Here is a 14,910-nt window from a genome sequence, read left to right as displayed (position 1 = left end):
GAATTTAGTATAACACAGCCCGCATTCAACACTGACGACAATGTTATGCTATCTCATTATGCTGCCACTCTTTAATAAACACTTGTGTTAGATCTTGGAGTACTAGTAATTATCTTGACAACAAAATTACATCAATGTTAAATAGTGTATGATTTTTTCCATACAACGGCAGTTACACTGACGCCGTTTTGATCAGAAGGCTTTCAATGTGAGGGAGTAGACTTGCAATCTTACATCTCTCCGCAATCTGTGCATCTATCAAACTTGACTACTATGATATAAATATGCTAAAATCATTTATATGAACTAGAAAGTAGAACCACGTACCAAAACATAATTTTCTCCAAAATTGTAAGCATTTTTGAAAAAGGACTGAATGCAAAAAATATCAAATTTCGTAATATACGTACAACCACCATTTTCACATTTCCATAACATCTTCTAGAAACTTATATCCAAAAACATGCAACTATAATATCAACATTCTATTGAAACACTCTCAATTGAAAATTCATTATTTGGGTAAATATTCATGACGCCAAACAGGCCCTTTTCTGAATCAAGTCAAAATCCTCATCTAGAAAATGACTTAAACAATATCTTTGTGCATTTTGTATGCATCTATGCTAAAGGTAAATGCATAAAACGATTTGGTTAAGAGGTACAATAGTAACAAAGGTTAGTTTCTATACAATTACTAACCTTCATCCAAAGTATATTCATCAGCTAATAAGTATACAATATATGAAGCAGTTGAATTTTACTACATAGTATAAATATACTGGCCATATTTCTTACAGGTAGGTAACAATATCAAATCTAGAAAACGTTTTTAGTGGAAACATTTTGTACAACCGGTGAACTCATTATACCCGGTACATCGACATTTCTGTATACTTTTCACATTGATAAGATGGAGAATCAGTTTTTCATTCAAAAATATCTTTTCCAATTTGAACAACCCAGGAACACTGTTAACTTTAGAACTACAGTAATAAAGGTATGTATTTTCATCTGTAAATGCAACCTGGTCATGAAGTTACACATTTATTATTATACACACAACATCTATAGATAATGTAGATGATAAGACAATACACGATTTACCAGTTTTGATATGAAATTTCCACAAATTATCTATAGATACTCGACTAATATACCGCTGCTTTCTGAGTTATCCAGTAATTCATATTCCAGTATTCCACAGGCAAACAAGAAATGATTAAATCGAAAACTGTCTCAACTCTACATTCCATAAAAGCACAATTATAATCAAATGGCTCAGATGATAGTGTTGTCTAATGGTTGACTGCCTGCACAATATCTAATATTCTATTCTATATACATGATACTAATATATAAGCGTGCAAAGAGTAATTTAGGTGCTATTTGAAACATTATCCCTGACTAGTTAGATTTCAAGCCACCTTTAATGTTTAAGGTATCTCTACACACAGAGTAGAGCTGAAATTTTAAAATATCATGATATAATATATACAACCATTTTTGTGCTAATAAATACAAGAGATGTTAATTCATGCTAAGAAAGAAATCAAAATATATACTTAACCGCTTAAAAAAAAAGCATTTCCATAAAGAGCACAGTCAGCCGAGTTTTTCTTTTTAATGTACATGTATGACGAAAAAGGTAAAGACAATATAGAGAAAGAGACCAGTTGCTCAGAAGTTGTTTGATGTGGTTAAAATAGAATGGTTACAATCATAATGCATACCATGGTATCTAAGCACAACATTTCAGCAATTTAAGGTGGTTTAATTACTTTTAAATTGAATTTCCATCATTCATTAACAATGTGTTTCAACAAATAAGAAAAAAATCATGTATATGAAATACATGTAGCTAGCACCATATAGTCAACATATACGTAATATTCAATAAATGCTGGTTAAAAGATCACTCTTAGTCATGAAATTCAAACCATTCATTTTATCCACTAACAGTAAGACCTTAGACGGCTAAGATCATTCACACAGTCACAGTAGAAATATCGGTAGATGAATATTGTTGATCGAAGATTTATGATACCAGTGGGTAACACATAACATATGCACCTTAGTAATTAACTAAAAAATGTTTAGAAATTCATAGAAATCCACCATCTCATGAAACAGTACATAAAATTAATAACATATGTACGTCAAGTACACAAAATAAAAAAAAATGTTTAAAAAGTTATCAAACCATAGAAAATACACAATTGATGACACAAAATGAATTTTACGATTTAAATGAAAATGGTGCAATTTCGAAGAAGCAAACATTCCCAAGAACATGAAAATCTATGTAATGTACATTATATAAAGTTGCTGCAATAAGAACTTATTTCATAGCAAGATAATAAGAAAAGTATTAAATACTGCCAGCTATGCTTAGTACAAAGCAACATGAATGATTATAGCTTAAAAAGAAGTAAATGAATATTCATAACATCATCATCCGCCTTATTTATGCATCTACATTACTACTCAAAGATTGTGCGTTTAATCTAACTACAGAATTCTCACTGACTTTTCAAGATCTTCAAAGCCAGTTTTTGAATAAAAATCAACTGTAGAGTCAGGCCAGTTTTTCACAACATTTAATTTCAACAATGTTTGGTGTTTAAAGTTATTGAAACAATCAAATAACTATCCAACAAATCTTTAATCCATCTGCATGGAATAACTTTTCGGACCAAACGGCCAATTAAGATACAAAACACCATAATAATTCATAAGAACTAATATTTTGAGACAGGATTACACACAATAAGGAAATATTACAATAAACTATCTATTGAGTAAGATATAGCCTCATAGAGAAGACTTTCTGCAACCTCCAATACTTTTATTCTGGTATACACAATTAATCGTGATTAGATGCAAATAAACCTATTTCTACCATATACTGGTGGAATTCATAAGACACCCACTAACTTCAATTTTAAGGACATTGTAAATACACAAGCACTGGGTACATGTATCTTCGGAGTATATCAATCTATTCTCATCTCTTTTACACCATACATGGTTATGTACAATAGTGGGAGGAATGTTAAACGACAGAAATTCCCTTTTTACCCAAAAATAGAATCGATCTAAACTAACCGCAACTATAAACCATCACCACTTCAACATCTCATTGATGACCGATGCAGTATCATTATATGCCACGATGTCATGGTGTTGTATAAAATATCCTAATTCCAGTCACACATACCAATTTCAGTTCCACTGATGACTATCACTTTTTAATCCCTGATATTTGCAATAACGATGTTGATGACTAGTTGATAGTATTGTGTGATTGTGATGAGTCTTTCTCGTAATTAACTTGGTATCGCTGAATAATTAAACATCTGAGGCTCAGAAAAATCAATCCAAGGAAGAAAAGTCACTATTTGATATGCGCGATGATGACATGCTGCCTTTTGCCTTGGCGATGGAAGTTGCCAAAGACAATGTACATTAAATGATTTGATGGATGACATCCCTGATACTGACAATAGAAAGTTTATCACACTGACTGAACAGAAACAAGATGGTATTCACTTCTCACGGACAGACAGTATTTCCTAAATTAAACCATCATCAAGGCCGACCTGTAAAAGGACCAACAAAGTTTTAATAACTGGGCTTGTGTGATTTATCAAAGCTTTTTCATAAATCTATATACAAATAATTAAGTTTGTCGATATACTTGATACTAATTTTGTCATGGATGGATTTACCTTGTCGTGGCATTGGTGGTCGGTTGTTGTAGAATCGGCCATTTCCCATATTAAAAGGAGGAGGTCCATGTCCGAAGAATGGCCTAGGAGCTGGTGGACCATAATCATTGAACATCGCCCGATGCATGTGCTGTTGCATGGGATGCCTAGGTGGAAAATGTCCTGGGTGCATCACATATGGTGGTGGACCATTTTTATTACCAGAACCTCTGAATTCTGGACCTAAAATACACTATAACATTTCGACAACTCGAAAAAAAAAATATGACAAAGTTTAAAATCCTGTATGTATGATCATCTCACCTAGCATACCAGTAGCCCTGGGTGATGGCTGCTTTGGTTGAAGATGGTCATAGCCCATGCTTAATCTTGGTGGAGGTAGCCCAGTCAACTGTCTAACTTGGTTGTTAGAATCTGATGTTTTATTCGGTAAATGGAATGGCTTGTGGCCATATTGGCCCTTCTGCTGTTGCTGGTTTTTGGACTTATGTTGATGAGGCGAGCGAGAATTTTGGTTTGAGCGTGTAACCGATGGATAATTTTTCGGCTGATTTTTTGAAGACGTTTTACTCGGTTGTTCCAGTTGTTTTGGAGTATTTTCTATTAGAGGAGGTGTAGACACATTTTCAGTGTTTTCTGATATGTTAGATACAGGGGTATCTATAGCTGACTGTACAGTTTTAGTGGTTGAGGAAACTGTATTGATGTTGGTTGAACTATTGATTGACTGACTAGAACTAGTTGTTGTAACACAGGTAGTCGATGAAATCTGCATGACAGACACAACTGGTGATTTACTTTTAGGACAGTTCGTGGTTAATGGAGATTTAGTCCCACAGTTGACAGTTTCTCCATGGATCGCACCAAATGTTTTATCCCATTCTTTACCCTTTGGCCGGAATTTATGATGTCTCATTTCTTCAATCGCTGGTGTATCAGATACATTCTCCACTTTCCACTGACGATCCTTCATAAAAAATTTCTTCTTGAAGTGCCGATCATAAGTCTCATATTTTTCAGCTTCTTTCGCATCCATATCAACGCATGGACTACAAGACCTAGACCTTGACTTCACAGCCACAAACCCGATTGGTGTGGATCTCTGTGAATTTTCTGATTCATTATTGCTTTGTCCAATACCACTATCAACACTATCACAAGGCTGACTACACAGTGAATCTGGTGAATTACTTGTCTTTTTGTTGGGCACCACAGATTCAGACACAATACCTTTTAGTGACAACGTAATAGGTGACACTCTTTTGGATATGCTTTCACCGGTTTCACAAACTTTGTTTTGATCGAATGCTGTAACAGTTTCTGGTATTGTGGGATTGGGGCCAGCTCTTTCGACCTTATTTACATCCGTATTAAGCTGTTGGGATGGCGATTGACCATCTGAGCTTTTTCGTCTGTTTTCTAACTCTGATGACGCAAGGGCAACCAGAGCATCAAATCCACTGCTTATTTCAGCTTGCCATTTATTTGGAGATTCTTTCATACGACTATTTTCTACAATGACACAAAGGAAGTCATGTAGAAGGTAAAACATAATCAATGCCACAAGTTACACGCAAAATTTGATTTTTACTTACTGTTTTCTGGAAGCGATTTTCCATCAACTTCATCATGGGCTTTTATAGGGCTGAGTTTGGTCGGTGAAGATTTTGCAGATGAATCAGGAGATGATATTGCAGAGATTGACAATGGTTGAGTTACATTTGTCATTATTGAAGATACAACATCATTTTCAGCCAAACATGGTGTCGTACATTTTTCTGGACACAATCTTTTATTCGGACTTGTATTTGGTGGTTTCACAGTCGAGCGTTTTCTGCTGTTAGATTGTTTTATCCCTTGTTCTTGAAGCAGAGCGTTGGTGTATAAAGGATGAACCATGTACATGCTATGAGCGCTACTCGCTGAACTAGATGAAGCTATCTGTGGTGGCAAATGATACCCACCACCTATTGGTGAATATGTAGGTAGAATATTCAATGGTGTCAACACCGGTGCTGGATTCGATGCCATCATTAAATGGCTTCTCACAGAATTATAACCAACATGATTTGCTTTGTAGAAAAGAGCATTAGCATCCTGCATTACAGCAGTAATAGATTCAGTAGAATCTGTACTACTGGAACTACTCGGTCGACTTATCGGCGAGTAGTTCTGCTCCAGACGATTGACAGTTTCTTTCTTCACAAAAGCCTCAGTTGGTTCACCTGTTCCTGTGATATCTTTCAAGGCATTTGCTTTATTAGTGGACACACTGCCCAATTTAGTCAGTTCACCCTTCAAAACTGAATGTAGAATCTGTCCAGTTGGTTGTGTGATACCAGACTCATCAGTTTCTTTTTTGATGCTAACAGATTTGTCAGCTAGGAGGGCATTAGTGATGATGCTGTGTAAATGTGCATCAAAAGAATCATTTTGTTTCTTATTTACATCTTTCGTCTTCATTGATTTGGATTGTTTAGGTTTTAGTACATTTCGTTTGTCATCTTTTTCCTGTTTTATATGAGACAGTTTATGAATCTCAGTTTCAAGGTTTCCCACAGTTGACTGCAGCTGTCTTTTCCATACAAGACAAGCAGCAACCTCTTTCGACAAACAATCATAAGTCAGGGGAGCAATGAGTTCCTGGAAAATGAAAGTATTGTTTTTTTTTGAAAGCCGAGATATGCTGAGATGCCTGAAAAATGCCTTTTGATCTATTAACTTACAGGTTTTATGCTAGTCAGTTTTCCAGATTTCATCTGTTGAAGAGTATTGACCTGAAAGGACAATATTAGCCTATAAAGTACAATTAAAGACCAAGATTGCCAAGGGTCAATTGCGCAGGAGAGTTGCGCCAAAAACAGTTTGAGCTATCTTAACTATGAGGTCCTTCATGTAATGTATTGCAAAAAATTGCAAGTAAATTCTTGTTTGTCAATCAACCAGAATAATCCTTAAGACTCAAAATACCAAGCGAGTTATGAGTGACAATTACAAACCTTGCAACTAAAGATGTGTCTCAAGCCAAAAAACTTAATGTGGTAGCAGTAAGCAGACACCATTTCTATGTACAGCTACATGAATACCGAAGAGGTACCGGTATGTACATAATAAATGAAATTTACTTTACAAACCACAAAGAAAAGCATGCAGAAATACACCTATAAACAAGCACACACATAAAGCACACATTTAAAATATAAAGCCACTTTTATTATTTATATAGAAAAAATGTAAAATTTGCCAATATAGAAAATGCAAGCTCAGATTTTTAACAGATCGAACATGAAACATTCACACTCCTCCATGTGGAAAATATCTAGAATTGCCAGAAAAACTACTCTTGCAGTGATGTTATTGGCAGTTGGAACTTTTTATTTTTTTAACTACCATTAAAACCACTGAATGCACTCTTCAATATGCGATCAAAAACAGACATCCTTCAAAATCACATCTTTAAGAATCATATCACTATTATTCTTATTCAATCACTTTTGTAGTAGATAGCAATTAATTGCAAGAGGTGGGATGGGAAACTGAATACTTGAGGTTGAAAACAAACACCCAGGAAATTCATTTCACATTATCTGGGTGATTCTTTTCTTGTAATTAGACAATATCGGGTCACTTAAATATACGTTACATAAAAAGAGGAGAAATTATTCGAGAAAAGTCATGGTTCTGTTTGTTCAAAACGTGGAAAAATTTCATTGGAAGGTTGCAATGATGCAAAATTATTTTCTTAAACAAATCAATGCCAGAAAAACGAATTCTCACGTATTTGAAAAATACAGACCAGAACAGAAGTAAGAATGCACTATCTAAAATGATTGTCATAAATCAGTCTTGAGGCATGGTTAAATGGGTAAAATATAAGTACAAAGATCATACACCAAATGGAGAAGAAACAAGCCTTAGTGAGAGCAAAATGATTTGAACAGAAAGTCTGTTTTGCATGATCTAAACTTGTTTCATTTCCAGTCTACCACACTATTATTCTAATATACAAAGCCGCTTAAATAATGGACATTCATTAATCTCCAATGTGATACAAATAGTCTGTGTTATTCTACTGTTTAATATATGTTATCATACCAATTGTTTTTGTTCATGCTCCAAGTGTTGCACAGTTGCCTGCAGCGAAGTTGCCTGCACTTCTAATTCCTTATGCTTAGATACAATCTCCTTTGACTTGTAGAGAAATTCTTGAGTACTGTCTGCTTCAATATCAAACTGCAATCACAACCCAACATCAAATCCATATTAATTAGGCCTACATGTGTACATGAAAGCAAAGTATTTTAGATATTAAGCATTTCAGAATTTACCTCCTTGAGTCTAGTTTTAAATTTAACTATTCCTTCTGTTTGAAGATTTGATATTTGAGTTTCGAGATTTGCTGCCTGTTGTTTCAATTCATGGTTATACAACTAAAATTTCAACATAACATAACATTTATTCGTATGTCCAAAAGAACTCATTCCTTATTTGAAGATGAAGACCTTTGAAAAAGTACCTTGGCTTGATCAACTCTCTTTGAAAGTTCCTCTTTTTGTTGTGCCGAACCCATGTAGTTCATATAATCCTCATATTGCTGACGAAGTAAAGCTAAAATAAGAGTAATACAATAATCAGAATTGTATTGAGCCAATCTTGTAACGCTTCAACACTTACAGTGCACGTATCCACCAACCTAAATTGAGCCCACCACGCGAAGTAATTATCAATTTTTTTAGTTAAAATCTCTGTTGCGAGATGGCATCATAAAAATTGATACCGGTTACTTACAATACATCCGACTGCGGGGCAGATGCCCATTATACAATGCACTAGGGTTTAAAACTCTAAAATCACCTCCAAGGGGTAATCGTGGTTTTACTTACCAAAAAGCTCATCAAGATTAGCAGGTCCTGCACTACGCGGAGGCAAAGCTGGTTTTGTGGATGGCATTAAATCATCTCTGACCATACTGAGGTCGTTATACATATTCGTCCCTGAGTTTGTATTACTAAGGAGTGTATGTGTATGCAGCAGATCTAGACTTTCCATTGCTTGTTGATTAGTAGCTGCCATATGACTCTTTGCAACTAAATGATTTTCATCTGAAATGATGCCATACATGTTGGTACATAAATTCAACATATTTCATAAAAATTATATAACCCAGGTAATTTATAATGACCATTAAATCGACTATCTGTTACCTGATAATTTGTACTGCCGTCTACGTTGCTTCGAGGACTGATTCCGTCTAATATCCCGAGCAGAACGAGATTTTCGTTTCGGAGCCTTGGTATGTTCTTTTGTACGCTTTTCATTCTGAAACACCGAATACGCTTGAATTGACAGGAACAAACTGCAAAAAGTTTAGTTTGGTGCGATAAATTAACCAGATATAAAAGATACCTGGTCATTTTCTTTTTCTGACGCGGGTTTCGCGCAGATTTCATTCCACTGACGCCTAGTTGTTGGCCCAAATCCAGAATCTACAGTCGAAGCATCATTACTTGAACTATCGAAATCGAGTGCTTTAGCTGCCTGGTATGGATGATCATTATGAGCTGTATTTCGTCGTGTTGATCGACCTCCATTTGTAGTTTCACCAGACTGGAAAAAACATCAATTCACCTGAATACAATGGAATTCTATAATACACCATGACAAAGAAAAAATTGAAGAAAAAGAAACAGAAATATCTTTTTAATTTTAGAAGATACTATAGCTGTTAAAGATATCTCCAATTTTCTATTATCCATGTAAGATGAAACTACTAGTTCTGTCAAGTTTCAACAATAAACTGATGCAGCTCACCAGTAAATAACGCAACAATAAATCAAAGCTATTTAAATCCATGTTACAATATATCAGTATTATGTGACAAGTGGTTATTGCGTCGCTCGGATGTTAATTTTCATGGCCACCATTCACATAGCAGCTGGCTACTGCTAATAATCAATACACTCTACTGCCATCTTCCAGAACTACGTGAAATTAAAATCTAACTACAGCAGGGACATCTATACATATACTGAAATAACTAACACTTACCCTTAGTTTTGGATTTTTCATTCTTTGAAAATAATTTTCTAACTAGAAAAAATAAAACAGTAGAAGCATATCAGTATGTGCAGTAAAATTAGCAAAATCAATTCATAATTACAATATCTATTTGGGAAATAATGTAGTTATTATAAAATTTTTACCATGACTAACAATGAAACAGTATCATTTTATTCATGACTATGAAACCTCTAAACCGAATAGGAGGAAATTATGGTTATCTTATCATACACCACATCCATTCAAATTGTAACATTTACATGTGATGTAAATGATGATTACTATCATCATCATAATGGCTCTTCAAGTTCTTCCAATTAAGATCACCTTGTGTAGTTCAACAGTAGAACTGATGATAGCGATTCGTTATGGACATCAATACTTACCAACGTGCGATCGATAGAGTGCACAAAATATGTGAACGCTTTGCAAGTCCACGACACTGCACCACGTAACGGTTTTAATTCCTCGACGTGCATTATCGAACCAATATCTGTCGCAACAAAAATCGTGAACAATGGATCGTCTACCACACGTACAGATGTACCATACTAACAGAATGAAGGTTCTATTCTCTCGAACTGAGGTATATCTTTGTGTCACTTGTAATAGCAAAGTTTCTCAACGTAACTAGCTATATAAGAATCTTCATTCCGCTTCAGTGGGTTGCAGACACTATCCCTATAACCCCATGAGGCTGTGGGGCATGAGTAGGTCCTTTGTGCTCCAACGAGTAATATCACCTTCATCGCAAATCATTTACGGTATGTATTGTATTTCTATACGAACTTTCAAATGACTTTCATATATAAATGAAATGTGATAAATTTGAGTAGAACATGTCGGTCACAACGAAGAACCATACCAACCAGTTTCCTACTCACCAATGTACGATCTATAATATGCAGGAAGTAGGTAACGGCGTTGCCAGTCCAGGACACAGCGCCTCGTAAAGGAGAAAGCTCAGTAACGTGCATTATAGACCCAATATCTGCAACGAAGCATCAGCGCAGCCAAAGCATTAGCAAACATCAACATGAACAGCAATTCACTAAAATTGGCAGCCAATCGGTTCCAAATGGAAAAGACATGCAGAGTCTATCTGAATAGAACACCCGAATTGCTGCCATGTGAATGTAGCCTTTTTTCAATTAATGAGAATATAATTTTCAGACTGATGAATATCCGCCAGAATAGAAACCAACTGAAGAATGACATGAAATGATTAAACAGCATAATGTAAATGTGTGTGAACAGATGAATAGTTTCCATAGCCAACAATTTCACTGATCAATGTAATTTCATCAAGAAAAAGATGTTGTACACCTACTTCCTGCACACATAAATTACAAACATCGGTATTACTAATAATAATAGTTCCCCATATCATCATTTGATCATATAATTAATAATCAGCAAGTATTTCTAAATAATGATGATATCATCATGAGTGATCGTATCTTAATTTATATGTACCGTATAAGTTAATGTCTCTCTTTATAATACGCATCATTTCTTATCTGTACAGGTTTTCATATCAAATACAGGTTTTTTTATATTCATTTACTCCACAAACTATACAACACAGTTAACAATAATGATATACATACCACTGAGATTACGGTCTGTGATACGGAAATTGAGAGGACAGAATGCCTTTGATGAGACAATCTTCGCACCTTCTTTCATGTTGGCAAAACGTAACTTCAACTGATGATCAACTGTTGGCCCAAATGCAAAGTTATTCACAAATATCACACTGAAACATTGATACACATTGTCATAAACAATATTCAATCTAATGAACTGTTTTAGAAAGAAAAATAACTTCAATAAGCTGGCAATAGGAATTTATACTCACGATGCATTATTAATTTTTTCCTTCATCAATTCATCGAGGAAATCACCTTTATCAAGCTTAAAGTGCCCATACGATTTACCATAAAATTTCATCCAGCGTTTAAATTCAATTTGCATGTCCTACAAATAATACCATAAAAGACAATTCATGGACAGGATTTTAAAGAAATTGAAATAAAAACTTTTTCAGCTCATCTCTGATTTCATTCGGACCTTGGCATATCTAGCGGGATATTCAGCCTTTTCTATGCCATAACACATTTTTGCATTGGTGGAAGCACATACTTGCAAAACCACTTGGCCAACACCTGTTTATGAGAATAAATATATAACGATACCATAAAAAATCATTCATCAATATTACAAAGAAATACAAGCTTTTTGACTTCGATTAATTCAAACCTACCACTGCCTAAGTCAATGAAGTTATCATCCCCCATAAATTCTATAGACTTTGTCATCTGATCTATCAGTTCGAAAGATGTTTCACCGTAAACCTGAAACATGATACGACTAAGTTAACCTTCAACAACAAACATACACCTTCACAATTCCATGCGACTTTTAACGAAGTAATGATGATACTGCGTATGACGTATTCTCGATCAATTTACAAACATGGCTTTGAAACAACACTTTCTTTTTTATCAATGACACGTTTTTAACAGTTGATTCTTATTTTGAAAAATCTATATTTATGTATACAAAATAAACTCCCACATTCAATAGTCAATGACATGTAGGACTGACACTACTCATCTGTTTACATAAGACATCTATTGAGTTCTTATTTGTTTCCGTTATCATTTCAGTTTGTACTGAAATTTCTACCAGACTAAACAAATCAATAACTTCTCTAACCTCAGGTGAAAATGGTTCGTACTGATTGAGTCTTTCTGGATCTAAAACAGCGTGGTTATAGCATTGTTGTAATATATGTTTCAGCAGTCTTGATGTTGCTTTTCTTGGTTCAAATTCTGATCTAACCTATAAACACAGTTAAGTGGAATTATAGTGTCATAACACAGCAAAAAGGAATTCTTTTTTGCTGCTATGCCATTTATTCACTTACCACTTTCCAATATCTATCAACTGCTTTATTGTACATGTCACACAAGTCAGTGAGCCCTTCATAACTGGAATTAAGATTTATTTGGAGAAGTAAAACATTTGACAATCCAGACTGAGCACTCTTTGATGGCTAAATCATAACCTATTTCTGGTCTATTAACCTTTTGGCGTCGCACTGATCAATATCAACCCCAAAATCTTCTAACACCTGGCCTATTTCTGGAACATCCTCGCAAACGTATCTAATAACGAAATGATCATTTATTACCAAAGGAATAGTTGTTGTAACAGTACAGTCAAGCCCAGCTGATAAACAATAGTTTAACTGATACAGTAGATGCATGTACTTATAAAGTAACATGTACAGTAGGGCCTACCTTATTATGTCTATTACTTCTTCAGCACCATCTTTTCCATCCTACAAAATGTCATTATAGTCATTAAACCATATAACACTATAAAACCTTGCGAATCGAGATCATTCAAAGAAATAATAACAAATACACAACAAATATGATTTATGAAAATAAATCTTTCCCGAGTGTAAAATGTCATAGTCTACCAATTTTCACTTAAAGAAGACTGTACTAACTTGGGGCTGCAATCTAGTTTCATGAAAGGGGCTAGCCTATATATATGGGTTCTTCGTCTTCAAACACTAGTCAACATCAACGTGCTGATGATTTTATACTAGCCCACAACTTTTTTTCTTTTTTTGCGTCGGGGAATCCTGCCCGAATAACATGGTGTCACCTAGTCTGAAGAATACCAGTCGTTGTTACAGGTTGTTCCCTGTTGTTTGGGGAACGACGGCTAGGTACTAGACTAGGTTTCACCAGGATAGGAACGGGTTAAATTGGCTTAAGCCTTCGAAGAACGTCATCTCATGGCCTATAGGCAATATAAAGCATAACACTGATGACGACATGTTCATAAGGGCAGGGGTAGTCTGATATATAGTCATTGCTTCCAAAGTTAAGTTCCCAAAACGGCTGACAATGACAGTCTGGCATTGGCACAGCAAGCAGGGAGGGTGGTCGGAGTTGAACCTTAACACTTTGTGACTGTTTCTAGGCTCAAGTCGACATTGAAAAAATACATCAAGAAGACAGCATACCATACAATAAACAATCACAAATTTCGATAATTAATTATTTGTGATAATAAATACTCACACTTGATACGAGCGGCCATGGAAATACTGCGGGTTCGCCACCAGCCGGACTCTGTAACCTCAATTCCATCACCATCCTACTTATTATCATTGAACTCCTTTTATGGCTACATCATTATATCCACTACCACTGTATTGGGGGTCCTGATCAAAATACACAATTAGTGAAACAACCCTCGCTGGGAATCGGTGGAGTCAGATTTCATAAGAAGGACTGATTTTTCCACCAGTTCAACAAGCATTTTTGGCTTAAAATCGTGTTTACAAATGAAATCCTAATGATCCAAATGTGGCCAACGTTTATGTAGAATGTTAATTTCACGTAAAATGAACAGTTGGGTCGCAGTTTCCGACGATAAATATGAAAATAAGGAATAAAAAAATTTATAGTAAGCCACTCAGTTCCTTCCAAGAATCGTGACCCAATTATCGCTGCCGGAGATTACCGAACGTGTTTCCGAACATTGACGTCACGCCGATCGTGTTTCACGGTGGCCGCAGCGTAGCGTTCAATTCGAGAACGGATACAAGTACGGTAGCCGATTTGTTGGCAAACTAGGTACCGGTACGCGCAACCCACTTCATCAAACACATGGAATCGATAACAAAAATAACCAATGACAGCAAACAATACGTAAACAAAGTTCGTCATTTTGCTAGTTATGCGTGTTTTTTTTTAATCACAATATGAAAAATAACCTTATCATGCTTATGGGGTGTTGTCGAACCCGGGCCGCGGGCAATTCGATCGAGCGAACCCGGCTAATTTCGATCGGGCGGATGATACTATCTCATGGAAAATTCTAATTCTGAAATCTATTTAAGTAACATCGTCGTTTATCAAAGTTGGGGGGGGGGCGGCGGCACCACATCAGGTCGGCGTTTCAGCCGTCCGCCCACCCCACCCCCCCCCCCCCCCCCCCAGTTGGCTACACCGGGGCCAGACTCTCGGCGTGCCTGCGCAACCACCCCGCAATTTTGTGAAGTGTGCCTACATATTGTCAGCTCTCCATA

The 14,910-nt window shown here is 35.7% G+C and overlaps 1 protein-coding gene across 3 annotated transcripts; it reads right to left on the bottom strand.

Moving 5' to 3' along the window:
- Nucleotides 1–2,999: 2,999 nt before the first annotated feature.
- Nucleotides 3,000–14,299, bottom strand: LOC141900876 (uncharacterized). Of its 3 annotated transcripts, none has more exons than XM_074787930.1 (22): nucleotides 13,898–14,299; nucleotides 13,100–13,140; nucleotides 12,884–12,964; nucleotides 12,724–12,787; nucleotides 12,513–12,638; nucleotides 12,058–12,148; nucleotides 11,865–11,959; nucleotides 11,653–11,771; nucleotides 11,402–11,550; nucleotides 10,676–10,782; nucleotides 9,780–9,821; nucleotides 9,138–9,338; nucleotides 8,936–9,050; nucleotides 8,615–8,833; nucleotides 8,248–8,339; nucleotides 8,060–8,161; nucleotides 7,827–7,964; nucleotides 6,458–6,508; nucleotides 5,327–6,374; nucleotides 4,035–5,243; nucleotides 3,732–3,953; nucleotides 3,000–3,602 (listed from the first exon to the last, which is right to left on the bottom strand). In XM_074787930.1, the coding sequence occupies exons 1-22, from the start codon at nucleotides 13,985–13,987 to the stop codon at nucleotides 3,592–3,594; spliced, it is 4,413 nt and encodes a 1,470-aa protein (XP_074644031.1). In that variant the 5' UTR covers nucleotides 13,988–14,299; the 3' UTR covers nucleotides 3,000–3,591. The 3 variants fall into 3 exon arrangements, with proteins under 3 accessions (XP_074644031.1, XP_074644030.1, XP_074644032.1); XM_074787929.1 differs by lacking the exon at nucleotides 10,676–10,782 and adding an exon at nucleotides 10,178–10,284; XM_074787931.1 differs by lacking the exons at nucleotides 11,653–11,771; nucleotides 11,865–11,959; nucleotides 12,058–12,148; ... (3 more) ...; nucleotides 13,100–13,140; nucleotides 13,898–14,299 and adding an exon at nucleotides 10,178–10,284 and having other exon boundaries at nucleotides 11,402–11,413.
- Between the last annotated feature and the right edge of the window lie 611 nt (nucleotides 14,300–14,910).

Source organism: Tubulanus polymorphus, chromosome 2 (assembly GCF_964204645.1).
Source record: "Tubulanus polymorphus chromosome 2, tnTubPoly1.2, whole genome shotgun sequence".
Classification (NCBI taxonomy): Eukaryota; Metazoa; Nemertea; class Palaeonemertea; order Tubulaniformes; family Tubulanidae; genus Tubulanus; species Tubulanus polymorphus.
This window is presented reverse-complemented; position numbering and strand designations above follow the sequence as displayed.